A 19,575-nucleotide genomic window follows, 5' to 3' on the forward strand; every position below is an offset into this window, starting at 1 on the left:
ATGTGCTTTTTTTTCAGGTTCTACAGGACAATGTTTTAAGCCTTTTATGGCCCTTTGTAGTTGACTGGGCTATGAGCAACAATGATGATAACAGTGATAGTGATACAGCTACTACTACTACTACTACTGCTGCTACTATATTACTGATAATGATGATAATAAAAATAATGATCATTGATACTGATGATGATACTACAATGCTACTCTACTACTACTATGACGCCGACGACAACTACTACTACAATCACTAAAAATGATGATGATGATATTTGTATTTGTATTTCTCTTTTTATCACAACCGATTTCTCAGTGTGAAATTCGGGCTGCTCTCCCCAGGGAGAGCACGTCGCTACACTACAGCGCCACCCATTTTTTAGTATTTTTTCCTGCGTGCAGTTTTATTTGCTTTTCTTATCAATATATTGATAATAATGATGATAATAATAATAATGATAGTAATAATGACAATAATAACAGCAATGATAAATAAAAATGATAATGATGAAAATAATGATAATGATAATAACAGGAACAAAAATGATAATGATAACAATGATCGTAATATAATAATAAAAAGAAGAAGCAAAAACAACAACAACAAAACAACAACAAAAAGTCCAACACCTTGAAATGCTTTGCGCTGAACACCTAACTAGTACACACTCGCTGTGTCGGCAGTACCTGCGCCTGAGCAATGAGGACAGTGTCGACGCCTGCCTGGAGTACATGGAGGTGTTCTGGCACATCATGGAGCCCAGCCCCCCCAACCTGGTCATCTCGGTGGTGGGTGGGGCAAAGAACTTCCGCCTGGATGGCGAGATGAGGGACACCTTCGCCAATGGGATCATCAAGGTGGGTGTGGTGTAGCCAGCCATTCTGGGTGTAGTGTAGCCAGCCATTGTGGGTGTAGTGTAGCCAGCTATTGTGGGTGTAGTGTAGCCAGCTATTGTGGGTGTAGTGTAGCCAGCTATTGTGGGTGTAGTGTAGCCAGCTATTGTGGGTGTAGTGTAGCCAGCCATTGTGGGTGTAGTGTAGCCAGCCATTGTGGGTGTAGTGTTGCCAGCCATTGTGGGTGTAGTGTTGCCAGCCATTGTGGGTGTAGTGTAGTGTAGGCAACCATTGTGGGTGTAGTGTTGCCAGCCATTGTGGGTGTAGTGTAGGCAACCATTGTGGGTGTAGTGTTGCCAGCCATTGTGGGTGTAGTGTTGCCAGTGTTGCCAGCCATTGTGGGTGTAGTGTTGCCAGCCATTGTGGGTGTAGTGTAGGCAACCATTGTGGATGTAGTGTTGCCAGCCATTGTGGGTGTAGTGTTGCCAGCCATTGTGGATGTAGTGTAGGCAACCATTGTGGGTGTAGTGTAGCCAGCCATTGTGGTTGTGTGTAGTGTAGCCAGCCATTGTGGGTACTAGCCATTGTCAGTGTAGTGTAGCCAACCATTATGGGTGTAGTGCCATTGTGGGTGTAGTGTTGCCAGCCATTGTGGATGTAGTGTAGCCAACCATTGTGGGTGTAGTGCCATTGTGGGTGTAGTGTTGCCAGCCATTGTGGATGTAGTGTAGCCAACCATTATGGGTGTAGTGCCATTGTGGGTGTAGTGTTGCCAGCCATTGTGGATGTAGTGTAGCCAACCATTGTGGGTGTAGTGCCATTGTGGGTGTAGTGTTGCCAGCCATTGTGGGTGTAGTGTAGCCAACCATTGTGGGTGTAGTGCCATTGTGGGTGTAGTGTTGCCAGCTATTGTGGGTGTAGTGTAGCCAACCATTGAGGGTGTAGTGTAGCCAGCCATCGTGGGTGTAGTGTAGCCAGCCATCGTGGGTGCCAGCCATTGTCGGTGTAGTGTAGCCAACCATTATGGGTGTAGTGGGTGTAGTGTAGCCAGCCATTGTGGGTGTAGTGTAGCCAGTCGTTGTCGGTGTAGTGTAGCCAACCATTGTGGGTGTAGTGGGTGTAGTGTAGCCAGCCATTGTGGGTGTAGTGTAGCCAGCCATTGTGGGTGTAGTGTAGCCAGCTATTGTGGGTGTAGTGTAGCCAGCTATTGTGGGTGTAGTGTAGCCAGCCATTGTGGGTGTAGTGTAGCCAGCCATTGTGGGTGTAGTGTAGCCAGCTATTGTGGGTGTAGTGTAGCCAACCATTGTGGGTGTAGTGTAGCCAGCTATTGTGGGTGTAGTGTAGCCAGCTATTGTGGGCGTAGTGTAGCCAGCCATTGTCAGTACCCATTGTGGGTGTAGTGTAGCCAGCCATTGTCAGTACCCATTGTGGGCGTAGTGTAGCCAGCCATTGTGGGTGTAGTGTAGCCAGCCATTGTCAGTACCCATTGTGGGTGTAGTGTAGCCAGCCATTGTCAGTACCCATTGTGGGTGTAGTGTAGCCAGCCATTGTGGGTGTAGTGTAGCCAGCCATTGTGGGTGTAGTGTAGCCAGCCATTGTGGGTGTAGTGTAGCCAGCCATTGTCAGTACCCATTGTGGGTGTAGTGTAGCCAGCCATTGTCAGTACCCATTGTGGGTGTAGTGTAGCCAGCCATTGTCAGTACCCATTGTGGGTGTAGTGTAGCCAGCCATTGTGGGTGTAGTGTAGCCAGCTATTGTGGGTGTAGTGTTGCCACCCATTGTGGATGTAGTGTAGCCAGCCATTGTCAGTACCCATTGTGGGTGTAGTGTAGACAGCCATTGTGGGTGTAGTGTAACCAGCTATTGTGGGTGTAGTGTAACCAGCTATTGTGGGTGTAGTGTTGCCAGCCATTGTGGGTGTAGTGTAGTCAGCCATTGTCAGTACCCATTGTGGGTGTAGCATAGCCAGCCATTGTGGGTATAGTGTAGCCACCATTGTGGGTGTAGTGTAGTCAGCCATTGTTGGTACCCATTGTGGGTGTAGTGTAGCCAGCCATTGTCAGTACCCATTGTGGGTGTAGCATAGCCAGCCATTGTGGGTATAGTGTAGCCACCATTGTGGGTGTAGTGTAGTCAGCCATTGTTGGTACCCATTGTGGGTGTAGTGTAGCCAGCCATTGTGGGTGTAGTGTAGCCAGCCATTGTGGGTATAGTGTAGCCACCATTGTGGGTGTAGTGTAGCCAGCCATTGTCAGTACCCATTGTGGGTGTAGTGTAGCCAGCCATTGTGGGTGTAGTGTAGCCAGCCATTGTCAGTACCCATTGTGGGTGTAGTGTAGCCAGCCATTGTGGGTGTAGTGTTGCCAGCCATTGTCAGTACCCATTGTGGGTGTAGTGTAGCCAGCCATTGTGGGTGTAGTGTAGCCAGCCATTGTGGCCAAGTGGTTAGCTTTGGAAACTGATGACAGGGTGGATGTGGGGGTATGACTGATGATAACAAAATGATAATAGTAATGATACTGATAATGATGATAATAGTCATGATCTTGATAATGATTATGATACTACTAATGATGATGATGATGATAGTGACGAGAAGAAGAAGAAGAGGAAGGAGAATATAATGATCATGATGAGGGGGAGGATGAGAAGGAGGAGGAGGATAATGATAATGATGATCATGATTATCAAAGCTTGTGGCATGGATAAGGCAAAGGAAGAAAAAAGAAAAAAGAAAAAAAAAGGATAAGAACTTGCTAAAAAGAAGCTTTTGAAAAACCAGCAACAGTGTAACATTACCAAAAACATATGTGCCTCTCCCACCTTACACAAAAACTCCAACTTTCCTCACAGTACCCAGGTGTGAATGGGTACCTGATTTGGTGGAGGAAGGATAAAATGGCTGAAGGAGAGGATGGGGCCCTGCTTTCCTGTGCTGAGCCCTGTATATAGTGGATATAAATGCTCTGCTCCAGTGGCTTCAGAAGGCTGTAGGGCCTTTTACTTTTTGATATTTAATGTTACATGTATGAATAGTCGTGTCAGACTATGACCATCAGAGCAGCAGAGGAGGCAACTGCTGTCCTGACTATCTGGGCTTAAATTTGATTATAGATTAGAGATAAGACAATTGTAGACCGTATTATTTCATAAAGAGAAATTGCATCAGATGCGGCAAAATGTGTGGAGAGCATCTTGATCAAGTTACATCCCAAACGTACATATTTGTGTGTCTCTTAGAACAACGGCAGATGTGCAAGTCGGCCAAAGTGCTAATGTCTTCACTGTTGGAAAATAAAGATCCATTCATTCATTCATTCATTCATTCATTCATTCCCCACTCTCTTGGTCAGGTCAAGAGGGCTTTACAACAGTCGGTGATGGGATGGTGCCAAAAGACCAACTAACCTCCAAGGCTGCAGCTTTATGAGAGCCAATGCAGTTTCGCTTACTGGTTTGAGAGTCATAGTCCTTCACAAAAGACTCAGTTGTAAATTAAATCCTGTTGCAATTTTTGATATACATCTTCAGTAATGATTCATTGTGGAGGAAGGAGTTAGTTTAAGGAGGAAGGCGGCAGAATGGTTAGGACGCTCATCTGCCAGTACAGAGTCCTTGAGGGTCTGGGTTTGAATCCCACTCTCTCCCTTTCTCCCAAGTTTGACTGGAAAATCGAACTGAGCATCTAGTTGTTCGGAGGAAATGATAAACTGAGGTCCTATATGCAGCACACACTTGGCGCATTAAAATGAACCCATGGCAATGAGAGTGTTGTCCTCTGGCAAAATTCTGTAGAAGAAGTTGGCTCTGATAAGTACAAATATATATATGCATGCACTCAAGGCCTGACAAAGGGCATTGGTTTATGCTGCTGGTCAGGCATGTGCCTTGCAGATGTGGTGTAGCATATATATATATATGGATTTATCCGAACACAGTGATGCCTCCTTGAGAAATTGAAACTGAAACTGATGCACTGCGTGTCCCCAGGCTGCCAAAACGACCAACGCATGGCTGATCACCTCTGGGTTCAACATGGGGGTGATGAAGAGTGTGGGGCAGGCCGTCCACGAGGGTCAGGCCTTTCTGTGGGACAAGGACCGAATGACGCATCTCCTGCGCTGCATCGCCATCGCCCCCTGGGGATACGTCTACAACAGGCGCTTCTTGGAAGGGAGGAACAGGATGGTGTGTGTTGGGGGGGTGGGTGTGGGGGTGGAGTGGAGGGTGGTGGAGTTGTGTGTGGGGGGTGGGGGGTGTGCGTGTGTGTGCATACGTTTGTGTGTGTGTGTGTGTGTGTGCGCGCGCACATGTGTACATGATTGTGTTTTGGGGGGGAGAGGGGGTTTGGGGGGACGCATGCATGCGTGTGGTTTTGTGCATATAAGAGAGAGACAGAAAGAAAGATGGGTTGCTCTCATATTTTAAAACAAAATTCATTATTGCATCATGACAGCTGCAATGACAAGTAATGATCATATAGTTTTAATTATGAAAATACAAGTTATTTTTTATATACCAAATTTGTCAAACTACAATGCATGTAGCAGCTGCCCTGGTTTATCACAAGCTTCAGTATGCCCAGGGACTCATGTCACATTTTTACATTTTTGTGGGAATTTCCTGATAGTAATTGTGGAAAATTTGTTCCCAGAATATTCACCTTTTTTTTGTCAGAAGTCCCTGAATTTCAGTTTTATGGATTTTTTTGGTTTGTTTTTTGTCAAGAGGTTGCTATAGGAAATGTACAAGCAGAAATAGAACAATGTTCTATGTATATGTGCAGAAGCATGAATGTATTTGAAGCAGCTGTTTCCATGTGAGCTCTCCATTGATTGATTTGATCATTAGGGCACAGCAAAAATACCTGTTTACTTTTCTTTTCTTTTTTTATTTCCTGCATTCATCGCATTATACTTGTGCCTTTGGATACACAGACTTTTTTTTTTTTTTTCGAAAGGTTAGCATGTGTGCAAGCATGTCAGAAGATGAATATGCATTTCATGCAGTGAATGTATGTGAGAGTGGGGAAGACTGTAACCACAGATTTGTGATTTTGTTACATTGTGTGCAAAAAATTACTGTTCTTCTCTAACCACAGATTTGTGATTTTGTTAGGTTGTGTGCAAAAATTTACTGTTCTTCTCGTAATCTTAATGTACCACAGACTTCACCACACACAGTTTCTCTTTCTTAGATTCAAAAGTTATTCTGATTCTGATTCGTGCTGCTGCATTGCTTCAGGGAAAATTCAACGCCTATTACCGGGCGTCAAACATGATTCTGCATGGTCAGCCAGTGTCGCTGAATCCAGACCACACACACTTCATCTTTGTTGATGACGGCATGCGCAATCGCTACGGTGGCGTTGCTGACTTTCGAGCACATTTTGAGAGAAAGCTGTGCACACCCAAATCAGGTCGGTGATTGGTCTTACATTAGCTTTCACTAGCAGTTCTAGCACCAGTGTTAAACTGTGGCAGTGTTCATGGTGATTGGATAAGAATGATGAGAAATCAGTTTTGACAAGTGGATGTCCACGGTATGCATGAATCTGTAGCTTTAATCACAGTAAATGACTCATGGCAGTGATTGTAAAAATAGTCATATTTACGCTTTTACTGCTGCTGAAATGTATGCTCATCAGTGAAGGGCTGTCATTCCATTGAGATAAGACAGTTTTCATGTCACATGTCAGCCACCAGTTTTTTTATGTGGAGTTTATCTGGGTTTCTTCCTCTTAGGATCGCATTACTCTGGTCCAGCTAAATCAGTGACATTATTGGTAAGGACACAGAAAGTAGAACATGCACTTCAAACTCATGACACGTTGATCTCATTTTATTGAAGTGCTCATTATTTTGTGCTCTTTCAGGGTCGGTTCAAAGGGTGGGTTCATAAGTCCACCAGTTGATCCATATCAGATGACTTGCAAAAGAAAAACATGGGTGCTTTAGCATTCATTTGTGTATTTACTTGACAGACCAGGTCTTTCCTATACAGATATCTTCCTTGCTGATTTCTCTATGATCATTCCATGCAATGCAATCTGTACATTTTGCCCTCAAGACTTTGCAGCACATGAACCTAAACAGAATTTCTCTGCATTTTTTTTCCATTTTCTAAATTTCAATGATCTTTTACATGGTTTGTATCTGTTTCTGTGTGTATAATTTATCTTTGCTCTTTGATATTTTGTCCTTTAATTAATTAATTTGTTTATTAGTTAGTTACATAGTGTCTTCATTACTTAGTTTGTTTATTTATTTATCTGTCTATTCATTTATAGTTTAATTTCACATTTTTATTTATGTCATTTAAAAACAGAATTATAATTGGATGATTGGTTTGGATAAATAGCTTTTTTCTTTGTTTATTGTATTTTATTTTTCTGAATACAGCAAATATGGTGTAACTTAAATAGACCTGTCTACATGATTTGACGCCTCCTTGAAGCTGAAACTAGTTGACTCTCAGAATTCCAAAGAAATCTACGAAGTATTGTTTCGACAGTGATAAATTCTTTTGGGGGGCATCGGTCTCTGTGCAGAAAATGGATACGGAATCCCAGTGGTGATGATAGTGGTGGAGGGGGGTCCGGATGCCATCCACGACGTGTGCCAGTCTCTGATGAAGGGCGTACCTGTGGTGGTGTGCACCGGCACTGGGCGGGCTGCTGACTTCCTCACATACGCTCACAAGTTCACCTTCAAAGACAGAAAGTATGTGATTGTTGCTTTATTTTTTATGTGTATTTGTGTTTATGTGCGTGTTTGTGTGTGTGTGTGTGTGTTTGTGTGTGTGTGTGTGTGTGTAGTGTGTGTGTGTGTGTTTGTAGTGTGTGTGTGTGTGTAGTGTGTGTGTGTGTGTGTGTGTGTGTGTGTGTGTGTGTGTGCATGTTTCATGATGATAGTTTTGAGATGGCCTTTGTGGTCGGCAAGGCTCTTAGCACGGTAATTTGATTTGATTTGATGTGCGTGTGTTTGTGTTAATGTTTTTTTGTTTGTGTGTGTGTGCGTGTGTGTGTGTGTGTGTTTTCCTGATTTCCGAGAAGAAAAACCTCATCCAAAATCTGATAACAAAATCATTCTGGGTATGTGTGTGTGTGTGTGTGTGTGTGTGTGTGTGTGTGTGTGTGCATGCATATGTGTGTCCCTGTGCGCATGTGTGTTTTTCTGTGCGTGTGTGTGAGATTGTATTCTGTTATGTTCCTTTATATACTTATAATCTCTTTTTGTGAAAGTGCATACAGCTCTGAGCAATTCTAGAAGAGTGCGCCATAAAGAACTGTTTCACTGTTAATCATTACTGATTATTCCTGCCTAGAAGGGTGCACTGTAGAGAACTATTTCACTGTTAATCATTACTGATGATACCTGCCTAGAAAGGTGCACTACAAAGAGCTATTTCACTGTTAATTATTACTGATGATACCTGCCTAGAAGGGTGCACTGTAGAGAACTATTTCACTGTTAATCATTACTATAGAGAACTATTTCACTGTTAATCATTACTGATGATACCTGCCTAGAAGGGTGCAATATAGAGAACTATTTCACTGTAGTTGTGTTCTGATGAGACCTGCCTAGAAGGGTGCACTGTAGAGAACTATTTCACTGTTAATCGTTACTGATGATACCTGCCTAGAAGGATGCACTGTAGAGAACTATTTCACTGTTAATCATTACTGATGATACCTGCCTAGAAAGGTGCACTGTAGAGAACTATTTCACTGTTAATCATTACTGATGATACCTGCCTAGAAAGGTGCACTGTAGAGAACTATTTCACTGTTAATCATTACTGATGATACCTGCCTAGAATGATCCACTGTAGAGAACTATTTCACTGTTAATCATTACTGATGAGACCTGCCTAGAAGGGTGCACTGTAGAGAACTATTTCACTGTTAATCGTTACTGATGATACCTGCCTAGAAGGATGCACTGTAGAGAACTATTTCACTGTTAATCATTACTGATGATACCTGCCTAGAAGGGTGCACTGTAGAGAACTATTTCACTGTTAATCATTACTGATGATACCTGCCTAGAAAGGGTGCACTGTAGAGAACTATTTCACTGTTAATCATTACTGATGATACCTGCCTAGAAAGGTGCACTGTAGAGAACTATTTCACTGTTAATCATTACTGATGATACCTGCCTAGAAAGGTGCACTGTAGAGAAGTATTTCACTGTTAATCATTACTGATGATACCTGCCTAGAAGGGTGCACCTGTAGAGAACTGTTTCACTGTCAGTCATTACTGATGATACCTGCCTAGAAGGTTGCAATGTAGAGAACTATTTCACTGTTAATCATTACTGATGATACCTGCCTAGAAGGGTGCACTGTAGAGAACTATTTTGCTGTAATTGTGTACTGATGATACCTGCCTAGAAGGTTGCAATGTAGAGAACTATTTCTGCTGTAATTGTGTACTGATGATACCTGCCTATAAGGATCCACTGTAGAGAACTATTTCACTGTTAATCATTACTGATGATACCTGCCTAGAAGGGTGCACTGTAGAGAACTATTTCACTGTTAATCATTACTGATGATACCTGCCTAGAAAGGTGCACTGTAGAGAACTATTTCACTGTTAATCATTACTGATGATACCTGCCTAGAAGGTTGCAATGTAGAGAACTATTTCACTGTTAATTATTACTGATGATACCTGCCTAGAAGGTTGCAATGTAGAGAACTATTTCACTGTTAATCATTACTGATGATACCTGCCTAGAAGGGTGCACTGTAGAGAACTATTTCACTGTTAATTATTACTATAGAGAACTATTTCACTGTTAATCATTACTGATGATACCTGCCTAGAAAGGTGCACTGTAGAGAACTATTTCACTGTTAATCATTACTGATGATACCTGCCTAGAAGGGTGCACTGTAGAGAACTATTTCACTGTTAATTATTACTGATGATACCTGCCTAGAAGGTTGCAATGTAGAGAACTATTTCACTGTAATTGTGTTCTGATGAGACCTGCCTAGAAGGGTGCACTACAAAGACCTATTTCACTGTTAATCATTACTGATGATACCTGCCTAGAAGGGTGCACTGTAGAGAACTATTTCACTGTTAATCATTACTGATGATACCTGCCTAGAAGGATGCACTGTAGAGAACTATTTCACTGTTAATCATTACTGATGATACCTGCCTAGAAGGGTGCACTGTAGAGAACTATTTCACTGTTAATCATTACTGATGATACCTGCCTAGAAGGGTGCACTGTAGAGAACTATTTCACTGTTAATCATTACTGATGATACCTGCCTAGAAGGGTGCACTGTAGAGAACTATTTCACTGTTAATCATTACTGATGATACCTGCCTAGAAGGGTGCACTGTAGAGAACTATTTCACTGTTAATCATTACTGATGATACCTGCCTAGAAAGGTGCACTGTAGAGAACTATTTCACTGTTAATCATTACTGATGATACCTGCCTAGAAGGGTGCAATGTAGAGAACTATTTCACTGTTAATCATTACTGATGATACCTGCCTAGAAGGGTGCAATGTAGAGAACTATTTCACTGTTAATCATTACTGATGATACCTGCCTAGAAGGATCCACTGTAGAGAACTATTTCACTGTTAATCATTACTGATGATACCTGCCTAGAAGGGTGCAATGTAGAGAACTATTTTGCTGTAATTGTGTACTGATGATACCTGCCTAGAAGGATCCACTGTAGAGAACTATTTCACTGTTAATCATTACTGATGATACCTGCCTAGAAGGGTGCACTGTAGATAACTATTTCACTGTTAATCATTACTGATGATACCTGCCTAGAAGGGTGCAATGTAGAGAACTATTTTGCTGTAATTGTGTACTGATGATACCTGCCTAGAATGGTGCACTGTAGAGAACTATTTCACTGTTAATCATTACTGATGATACCTGCCTAGAAGGGTGCACTATGGAGAACTATTTCACTGTGATTGTGTACTGAAGAGACCTGCCGCTTTGCAGTGGGGAGATCACGATGAACGAGCGCCAGAGGAAGACCCTGGAGGACCGAGTGGCACGGGCCTACAGCAAGAACTGGGGGGACAAGGCAGAGTCCGAGCTGCAGGTGGTGATGAACAAGATTGACGAGTGCATGAAGAGAGACGACCTGGTGGGTGCTGGTATTTTTGTTTTTCTTTCTTTCTTTATATATTGATTTGATTGATTGATTGATTGATTTCTCTATTTATTCATTTATTTATTTATTTGTTTATCTATTTATTTATTTATCTATTTCTTATTTATTTATCTGTTTGTTTACTCATTTATTCATTTATTTGTTGTTGTTGTTTTTTTATGTGTGCATTGTTGTTGTTGTTGTTGTTTTTCTTTCCTTTTTTTCCCCCCCTTTTACTTCACAACATCTAATCTTGGATCAAGTGTTGTGTGATGGACATGGACATTCGCTTGTCTAGTGATAAGTGGTAGGACAGACTAAATTCTTCCTTTTGTGCGAGTAATTTTTATCTCAGTCCAGTTAACTTGTCTGTTGTTCAGTTCCCTTCCCTCCCATAAACCCTCACCCCCTGCCCCCCACACAGCTTTTTTTTTTTTTTTTTTTTTTTCCCGGACTTTATTGGGTCGACCGCCGTTTTATTTTGTATATAAATCACACAATGCCAAAGTAATCAATAGCGTTTATGGAATAAATATGACTTTTCATTCACTGATTTTGGGCTTGTTACAGTAATATGGAAGGAAAATGTACAAGTCATACAATTAAGCGTACAAAACTCGGAATCAATGTTTTTCTTTGTTTTTGGTGTTTTTTTTACCTTCATTCATACACAATTCTATGTCTGTCTGTTTCTTCATATATGGACAATCATGTTGCAAAACTTTAGTGTTGGAAGATTGTTTGGTTTGTCTGGGGGGTGGGGGAGGGTTTGAGAGGGGGGGGGGTCATGCTCTGCCCACACACCTCTTTTCTTCGGGATAGGTAGGGGTGGAATCTGATGTAGTTAGAAAATAATATGTTTCAGATCTCTTCCATATAATTCCATACGCAAGATGAGTGGGGCGTCTCCACTTCATATGCCAGTACAATGTTAGTACACAGCTGATAAATGTGCGCGTGCTGATCTGTGATATGTCTGTGAGTCTGTGGGTTTTGTGTTCTGCAGATGATTTTCTTTGATCTGAGGAGGGAGGAGGATCTGGATGTTGCCATTCTGTCCGTGCTCACCAAAGGTAGGTTTTGTTGTTGGAACTGTTGTTATTGTGTGTGTGTGTGTGTGTGTGTTTTGTCTCAGCTTTTCAATATTTTTCCTGTTTCAAAGAACAGAATCTTCATTGCAAAGACAAACAAAAACAAAATAAAACAAAACAAAACAAAACAAAACAAAAACAAAACCCAACCCCAAAACACTGTGATACAGAATTCATCAGAGATTCACCATAATGCATTAAAATTGGACCTGATAGCAGCATGCATCATCCCAGTGTTAAGCACAGTATGGAACAATGCAAAACATGCATCATGATGCAACATGACATTCTGATACATGACATTCATTCCGTATTTTTTTTTTTTTTTTTTAACTTTTTTTTTTTTTCTCAAGGCCTGACTAAGCGCGTTGGGTTATGCTGCTGGTCAGGCATCTGCTTGGCAGATGTGGAGTAGCGTATATGGATTTGACCGAACGCAGTGGCGCCTCCTAGAGCTACTGATACTGATCTGATACAACAGCACATGTTACACAGTAACAGTTACTACAGGACACAGTGTGACACCACTGTGTAACAGAGTAGCCAGTACTACCCAGTGAGAAGGCGCCATCTCAGAATCAAGGTTTCAGTGTGTGTACTGGCTACCAGGGCATCAGTTCATGTCCAGCTGGTCTGGGCGTCAGTCGCTTACATCACAGCTCGCTGAACTTGGTTGACGTGAGTTATTGTTTGCGAAACTTATTTCCATTTAAACCTCTTCATGGGATACCTGGTGTATGATACAGTATAAAGTCTCTTACAACAGTACACACAAATAATGATAATGATATTACTACTACTACTATCGCTGTGCTACTGCTGCTACTACTACTACTGCTGCTGCTACTACTATTACTACTGCTGCTACTACTGCTGCTGCTGCTACTACTACTACTACTACTACTACTGCTACTGCTACTTATACTAATAATGATGATGGTGTCTATGATGATGATGATAATGATGGTGATGACAAATACAACAACAGTGATCATAAGATTCATGATAATAATGACAACCACAGCAATAATGTGAAGTAATGTAGCATCTGACCCTTAAACAGAGCTCTTGATCAACAAAACCACATTGATTGCATGACATGAGAGAAGTATATATCAGGTCTGTCTCAATCCTGTCTTCAGCTGAGACAACTGCGGGGGCCAAGCACCGGCTGAACCAGTTGGAACTGGCTCTCACATGGAACCGTGCCGACATTGCCCAGTCTGAAATCTTCCGTGAGGATGTCAACTGGGACTCCAGTAAGTTTTGCTATCGCAAAGGAACAAAACATGTTGTTGATTTCATCAGAGTTGTGAAGCAATCATGGCTACTTGTTTACTATTTATTTATTTGTTTGTTTGTTTGTTTATTTATTTGTTATTTACTTATTTATTTATTTATGTTATTTTTTAAACAGTCTTCAGAATGAAACAAAACAGGCTTTTTTCCACGATAGAAGTGGAATTAGCACAGCTGTTAGTGTTTGTTGTTGTTGGGTTTTTTTTTTTTTTTTTTTTTTTAATCCAGCCCTTGAGGTCAGCCCTAAAGGGTAAAAAAAACAGAAAAAAAAGAAAGAAAGAATAAGGTAAACAGACAAATACCACTAAAAAAAAAAAAAAGAAAAAAAGATTAAAAGAAACAACAATAAAACAAACCAAAACAAAAGCCAACTCACTAACTACGCACACACACGCACGCACTCGCGCACACACACACACACACACACACACACACACAGACACGCACAGAGACACACACACAGACACACAGACACACACACACACACACATAGACATACACAGACACACAAACACAGACACACACACACACACACACACACACACACATGCACACACTTCAGTTTTAGCTTCTCAAATGATGGGTGACACCAACAGACTGGCTGCATTTGTCTAAATCACACACTGCATCAGTATTACGATGATACTTGGTTTTGTGCTGTCGTTCGCACAATACATACACAGGCACATGCAGACACAGTTCTGTTTCTTTTAGCTATATTATCCCATTTGTGATGTAAAGATTCCAGGAGGGTGGAAGCTATTTATCACAGAATCTGGGAGAGGTGTTGCTAGCATGAAGGGGATGTCCAGATTGCCTAATGGCGGGAAGACAGTGGGTTATAAATAAAGGTTTTATCCCAAAATGGCCAGAATGCATCTGATAGACTTTGTTCTGGAACTACATAGGCACATGAAAAGATTACACTTTTATACTGCATTATCGATACATTAGTATGTTGTCCTTTTTTTTTAAAACAAACCTGAAAACCCACCTGTTTAAACAGGCCTTTGAGTGTGATGAAGCACAGCTAATTGTCTGCATTCTTCCTCCAACCCACCCCACTTTGTTCTCTACGTGTACATTTTTTTGTGTCTTGTGTGTGTGTGTGTGTGTGTGTGTGTGTGTGTGTGTGTGTGTGTGTGTGTGTGTGATTGTTTATATCTGCAATTTGTAGTATTGTCTTAGTATATAGATGCACATACATGTGTTGTTTTTTCATGTGTAGAGGTATGTTATTATACACTATTGTGTATGTATTGTTTCCTGTGATGCATATAGAGCCCATTATATGGGGCGTTTGTGCCATACAAGTACTAACTGTCTATCAATCCATTATTATTAATATTATTATTACTATTATTACTATTACTGTTATTATTATGATTATTATTATTATTATTATTATCATTATTATTATTCTGACCTCATCATAACAATACATACCAAATTTGCACCTGCGGTGTGTTGCAGGTGAGCTGTACCAGATCATGACCAAAGCCCTGAAGGAGGACAAGATGTCCTTCGTGCGACTGCTGCTGAACCAGGGGGTGTCCATGAAGGAGTACCTGACCGTGCCCCGACTGGAAGACCTCTACAACTCTGTATGTCAAAACCTCTGCACATACCTAAATATACATATGAATACATGCATATCCACTCAGCAGCACACTACACATGCACTGCACACACACACACACACACACACTCACACACACACACACACACACACACACACACACACACACACACACACACACACACACTTAGTGACATGACACAACATTGCTTTACATTGCAACGATCCCCTGTAAAGTAACGCACAGCTGTTCATCGAGCAGTTACAGAGCCAAAATGCAGTTTAATTACACATACTTAACCGTGACCCACTAGTGCAGACTCCGGCAGGGGTCTGATTCCTGTCCTGTGCAAACTACTACCCGCCTATGCGGAGAAAACGAAAGTAGCTACGGCCGATATCCTCCCAAAGTAGGTTACGTCCCCTAGCCAAAATGCAGTTTTGATTAGCACTTGTGTTCATTACAACTTAAGATTACTTTGATTTCAGTTGGGAAAAACAAAGAGGGTAATAGAAAAGTCTGAATATAATAATGATAAGGAATAATGAATGGCATTTGCAGAGTGCATTTCTCTGAGTTGATTCAGACTCAGTGCACTGGCAATGACCCACTCACACACAGCCATTTCCTAAAATGACTAACCATACTCAATCATACACACACGCACCTATGAGTAAAAAAACACAAATAAAACTCAACTAAGATTAAATGTGGGAAAAACAAATTCACAAACATGCCTCACAAAACAGATGACTTATTAGCTGGAATTTGAACAGAGGAAGTGTTGGTTGGTGCCGATGACTGATAGGCAGTGAATCACAGACAGTGGGAACACAAAAAATAAAACTGGCAGCCAAAAGACTTTTTGGTTCATTTTGGATACTTTTAAGCTTTGTTCCCATGAGTGCTGGAGGGAATGTGATGGCTTGTATGTGAGGAGCGTTTTAGATGGGTAAATAGGAAGCGATCCATCAAAACATCATTTGCATTATAAAGTAAAACCATGCCATTCCTTTGTGCAGGTCCCAAAACACAGCTTCCTGCACTTGATCCTGAAGCGGAACCTGGGGAAAGAAGAGTTTTCCATTCAGGATATTGGCAAGTTCTTGGAGAAGATGTTGGATCGTTTCGATGATGACAAGTTCGTGCCCCCAGCATCGAAGCTTGGATCTCTGGGAAGATTCAGGCCTGGGTCAAGTCGAAGGGGTCGAGCAATGGATACGACAGACACGGAGGCAGAGGAGGAACCAAACCAGTTTAAAAGACCTTACAAGCAGCTGATGATCTGGGCTGTCTTACTCAACAGGTGTGTGTTGTGCATGTGCGCACATGTGTGTGTGTGTGAGTGTGTATCTGTACCTGTGTATTTGTGTGTTTGTGTGTGTGTGTGTGATATAATCATGCCTAAAATGATTTTAAGACCTATTCTTGAATGTTCCAAAAAGACAATGCAAGGAAACAGTTAGGATTTTATATGTGAAGATCTGTGAATATTGTTAAAGCCTAACCAGAAAGTGTTAGGGAGAATGGAACATTTTTGATTGTGTCTCCCTGGAGTGAACTATTGTAATTTATACAAGGAAGGAAAATGTGAACATATTTGTTAAAAAAAAACAAAAACAAAAAACTTAATAAATTCAGCATCTGCAATGTGTTTACCTTAAAAAAAACCAACAACAAAAAACAAACAAAAAACAACAACAACAAAAAACCCCCAAACCAAAAAAAAAAACCAACAACATATTTGTTAAATTTTCTTAGAATTTTGTAATAATAAGAAATGAGTGTTTTTAATTTGTCTTGTTGTTTATCATTGGGTTGGAACGAAGTCAGATTGCGAGCACTGTGTGTGTGTCTATGTGTCTTGTGAGCTTGAATTCAGTGGGTGAGGCAGCGTGACAGGTGACAAGAATTTTGTTTATGATGATGATGATAATGATGTTAAGATATGACAGTGACATGGATGATAGTATTAGTGATGGTATTAATGATGATGGTGGTGATAACAGTGGGGATAATGGTGATAAAGGTGTGGTGGTAGTGGTGGACATGATGATAGTGATGACAGCGATAATGATGGTGTTGGTGGTAGTATTAACAGTGATAATGATGATGGTGGTGATAACGATGGTAATATTGGCATGGTGGTGGTGGTGGAGTTGATGGTAGTGATGACAGCAACAAAGACGATGGTGGTGATATTAACGGTGATAATGATGACAGTGATGGTAGTTCTAGTAATGGTGACGAGACTGATGATAACTGTCATGACCATGACGATGGCCATTCTTGATGATGCAGGCAGGAGCTGGCCAAGTTCTTCTGGGAGATGGGGGACGAGCCCATCACCAGCGCCCTGTCAGCCTCCCTGCTGTGTGTCAAGATGCACCGCCATGTCCCCAAGTACCTGCACTCCGTCCGCCAGGACTTCCTGCAGATGAGAAAGTGAGTCTATAAGCCTTGTGTGGAACTGTAGTCTAGTACAATGGTGGTGGTGTATCCATCGAGATCGATGATGACCATCATTGTCATCCAGCCGGGGGATGGGGGGAGGGTGGTGGTGGGGTGGGGGGGGAGGATGCTCATGAATCTATCTGTGAATGCGCAGATGGCTGAATAGTCCAATCTGCACACGAAATGTTCGCTGACAGTTGGGGCAGACAAAGACAGGTATAAGTACAATACAATACAATACAATACATCTGTGTGGAGATAGCCTAGAGGTAACATGTCCACCTAGAAAGTGAGTCTGCAGGCCTTGTGTGGAGATAGCCTAGAGGTAACACGTTTGAAAACAAGAGAATGCTGGCCATTAGGTGAAGCGTGAGTGAAGGAAGCAGGGCTCAACTTCTGGAGACGTTTTCCTTTGCAACACCTGTGGGAAGTGCTGCACATCCAGAATCAGCCTCTTCTCCCATATGAGGACACACACCAACAGATAAGCCTGCCTGCCTACTCATCCGTCGGTCTGACGGGAGACTCCATCACCTAGGAAGCAAGAGAATCTGAGCACACAGGTTTGGAACTCCACACTCACTGCTATTTTCTCTTCCCCTCCACTAGACCATGAGTGGTGGTCTGGATGGACGAGATGATATACCATGGTCCAGTGTGTAGCATGCACTTAGTGCACATAAAAGAACTTTGGCAAGAAAAAGATGTCCCTGGCAAAAATCTGTAGAAACATCCAACAAGAATGAATACCTTTACAGCCCAAGAAAAAGGGGTGGTACTTGTTTTCTTTTTAACTTTTTCTTGTTCTACAGGGATGATATTGACTTTTTTTTTCTTCTTTTTTTTCCCTGATATGGCACAATATTATCGGCTGGGCTCTAATGATGATAATGATAATGATGATGATGGTGGTAACAAAAAGAAGACCGTTGCTACTAGTACTACTACTACTACATGAGGATGAAATTGATAATTACTACTTCTACTACTGATGATGATCATCATCATCATGACCATGATGATATTATTGATATACTATAATGATAAGAATAAGAATAATATTGATTATAGCAATGATAATAATGATGATAATCGTAATGATAATGATAACAACAACAACAATAGTAATAATAATAATAGTAATAATAATTCGTAATTATAATGATAACAACAATAGTAATAATAATAATAATAATAATAATGATAATAATAATAATAATAATAATAATAATAATAATAATAATAATAATAATGATATAACAACAACAACAATAATAGTGATCAGAAGAAGAATGAAGATAATGATAACGATGCTAATGATCATCATAGTGATAATGATAATGATAAGAAGAATTACACGAAGAAGAAGTTGAAGAAGAAGAGACAGAACCAGAAGAAGAAGAGACAGAAGCAGAAGAAGAACGGTGTGTGCAGAACGTTTGAGGAGCTGGCCACCAAGGTGCTGGACGAGTGCCACGCCCAGGACCCGGAGAAGGCCATCATGCTGGTGGAGCGCAAGTCCCCTGCCTGGAGCCGCATGACCTGCATGCAGATCGCTGCCTCCTCTGTCGACCAGGTGACTTGTCGTCGTGTGCCGTGTACATTTTTTTTGGAATGCAGCCTCTGCTTGTATCAGACACACAATCATACAGACAAAGACAGATGGACAGACAGACACATACACACACAGACACACACACACATGCACACACACACACACACACACACAGAGGCACGCATAGACACAGGACACACACACACACACACACACACACACACACACATGCTTCGAGAATCTAACATCACAGTCTTTTTCCCTGTTTTATTTCAGCACTTTGTGTCCTCTGTGGCCTGTCAGAACTCGGTCAACAATGTGTGGAAGAGCGCCATCCTGTCTGACTGGAGAAGGGTAAAGTCAGCATTTTTATTCTGCCTCCTCAGTAACTTGTCCTTGTGTCGTTTATTGCAGTCATTTGCCTTCTTTGTGTCTTTCACTTTATGGTATTTCAGTATACTTAGTTATTTCTTTATCTGTGTGTGTGTGCTAGTCACATTTTAGTGTGTATCTGTAACGTTGATGCAAGGATTGTGTTATTGTAAAAAAAACAAAAAAAACATGTGGTATGTAAAGCACCTACAGCTGATTTCTAGATAGTGTGCTT

At 41.3% G+C, this 19,575-nt stretch overlaps 1 protein-coding gene across 1 annotated transcript in view; it reads left to right on the top strand.

The window, feature by feature from the left end:
* LOC143294250 (transient receptor potential cation channel subfamily M member 8-like) overlaps positions 1–19,575 on the top strand; it is a 43,755-nt gene that overhangs the window by 6,699 nt on the left and 17,481 nt on the right. Inside the window, exons 5-16 of the mRNA XM_076605684.1 lie at positions 679–852; positions 4,819–5,016; positions 6,073–6,247; positions 7,379–7,550; positions 10,836–10,983; positions 11,996–12,062; positions 13,223–13,339; positions 14,853–14,983; positions 15,982–16,265; positions 17,261–17,404; positions 18,848–18,989; positions 19,245–19,322. Coding sequence (XP_076461799.1) covers positions 679–852; positions 4,819–5,016; positions 6,073–6,247; positions 7,379–7,550; positions 10,836–10,983; positions 11,996–12,062; positions 13,223–13,339; positions 14,853–14,983; positions 15,982–16,265; positions 17,261–17,404; positions 18,848–18,989; positions 19,245–19,322 — 1,830 coding nt within the window. The remainder of the gene's footprint in view (positions 1–678; positions 853–4,818; positions 5,017–6,072; positions 6,248–7,378; positions 7,551–10,835; positions 10,984–11,995; positions 12,063–13,222; positions 13,340–14,852; positions 14,984–15,981; positions 16,266–17,260; positions 17,405–18,847; positions 18,990–19,244; positions 19,323–19,575) is intronic.

Source organism: Babylonia areolata, chromosome 19 (genome assembly GCF_041734735.1).
Source record: "Babylonia areolata isolate BAREFJ2019XMU chromosome 19, ASM4173473v1, whole genome shotgun sequence".
NCBI lineage: Eukaryota > Metazoa > Mollusca > Gastropoda > Neogastropoda > Buccinidae > Babylonia > Babylonia areolata.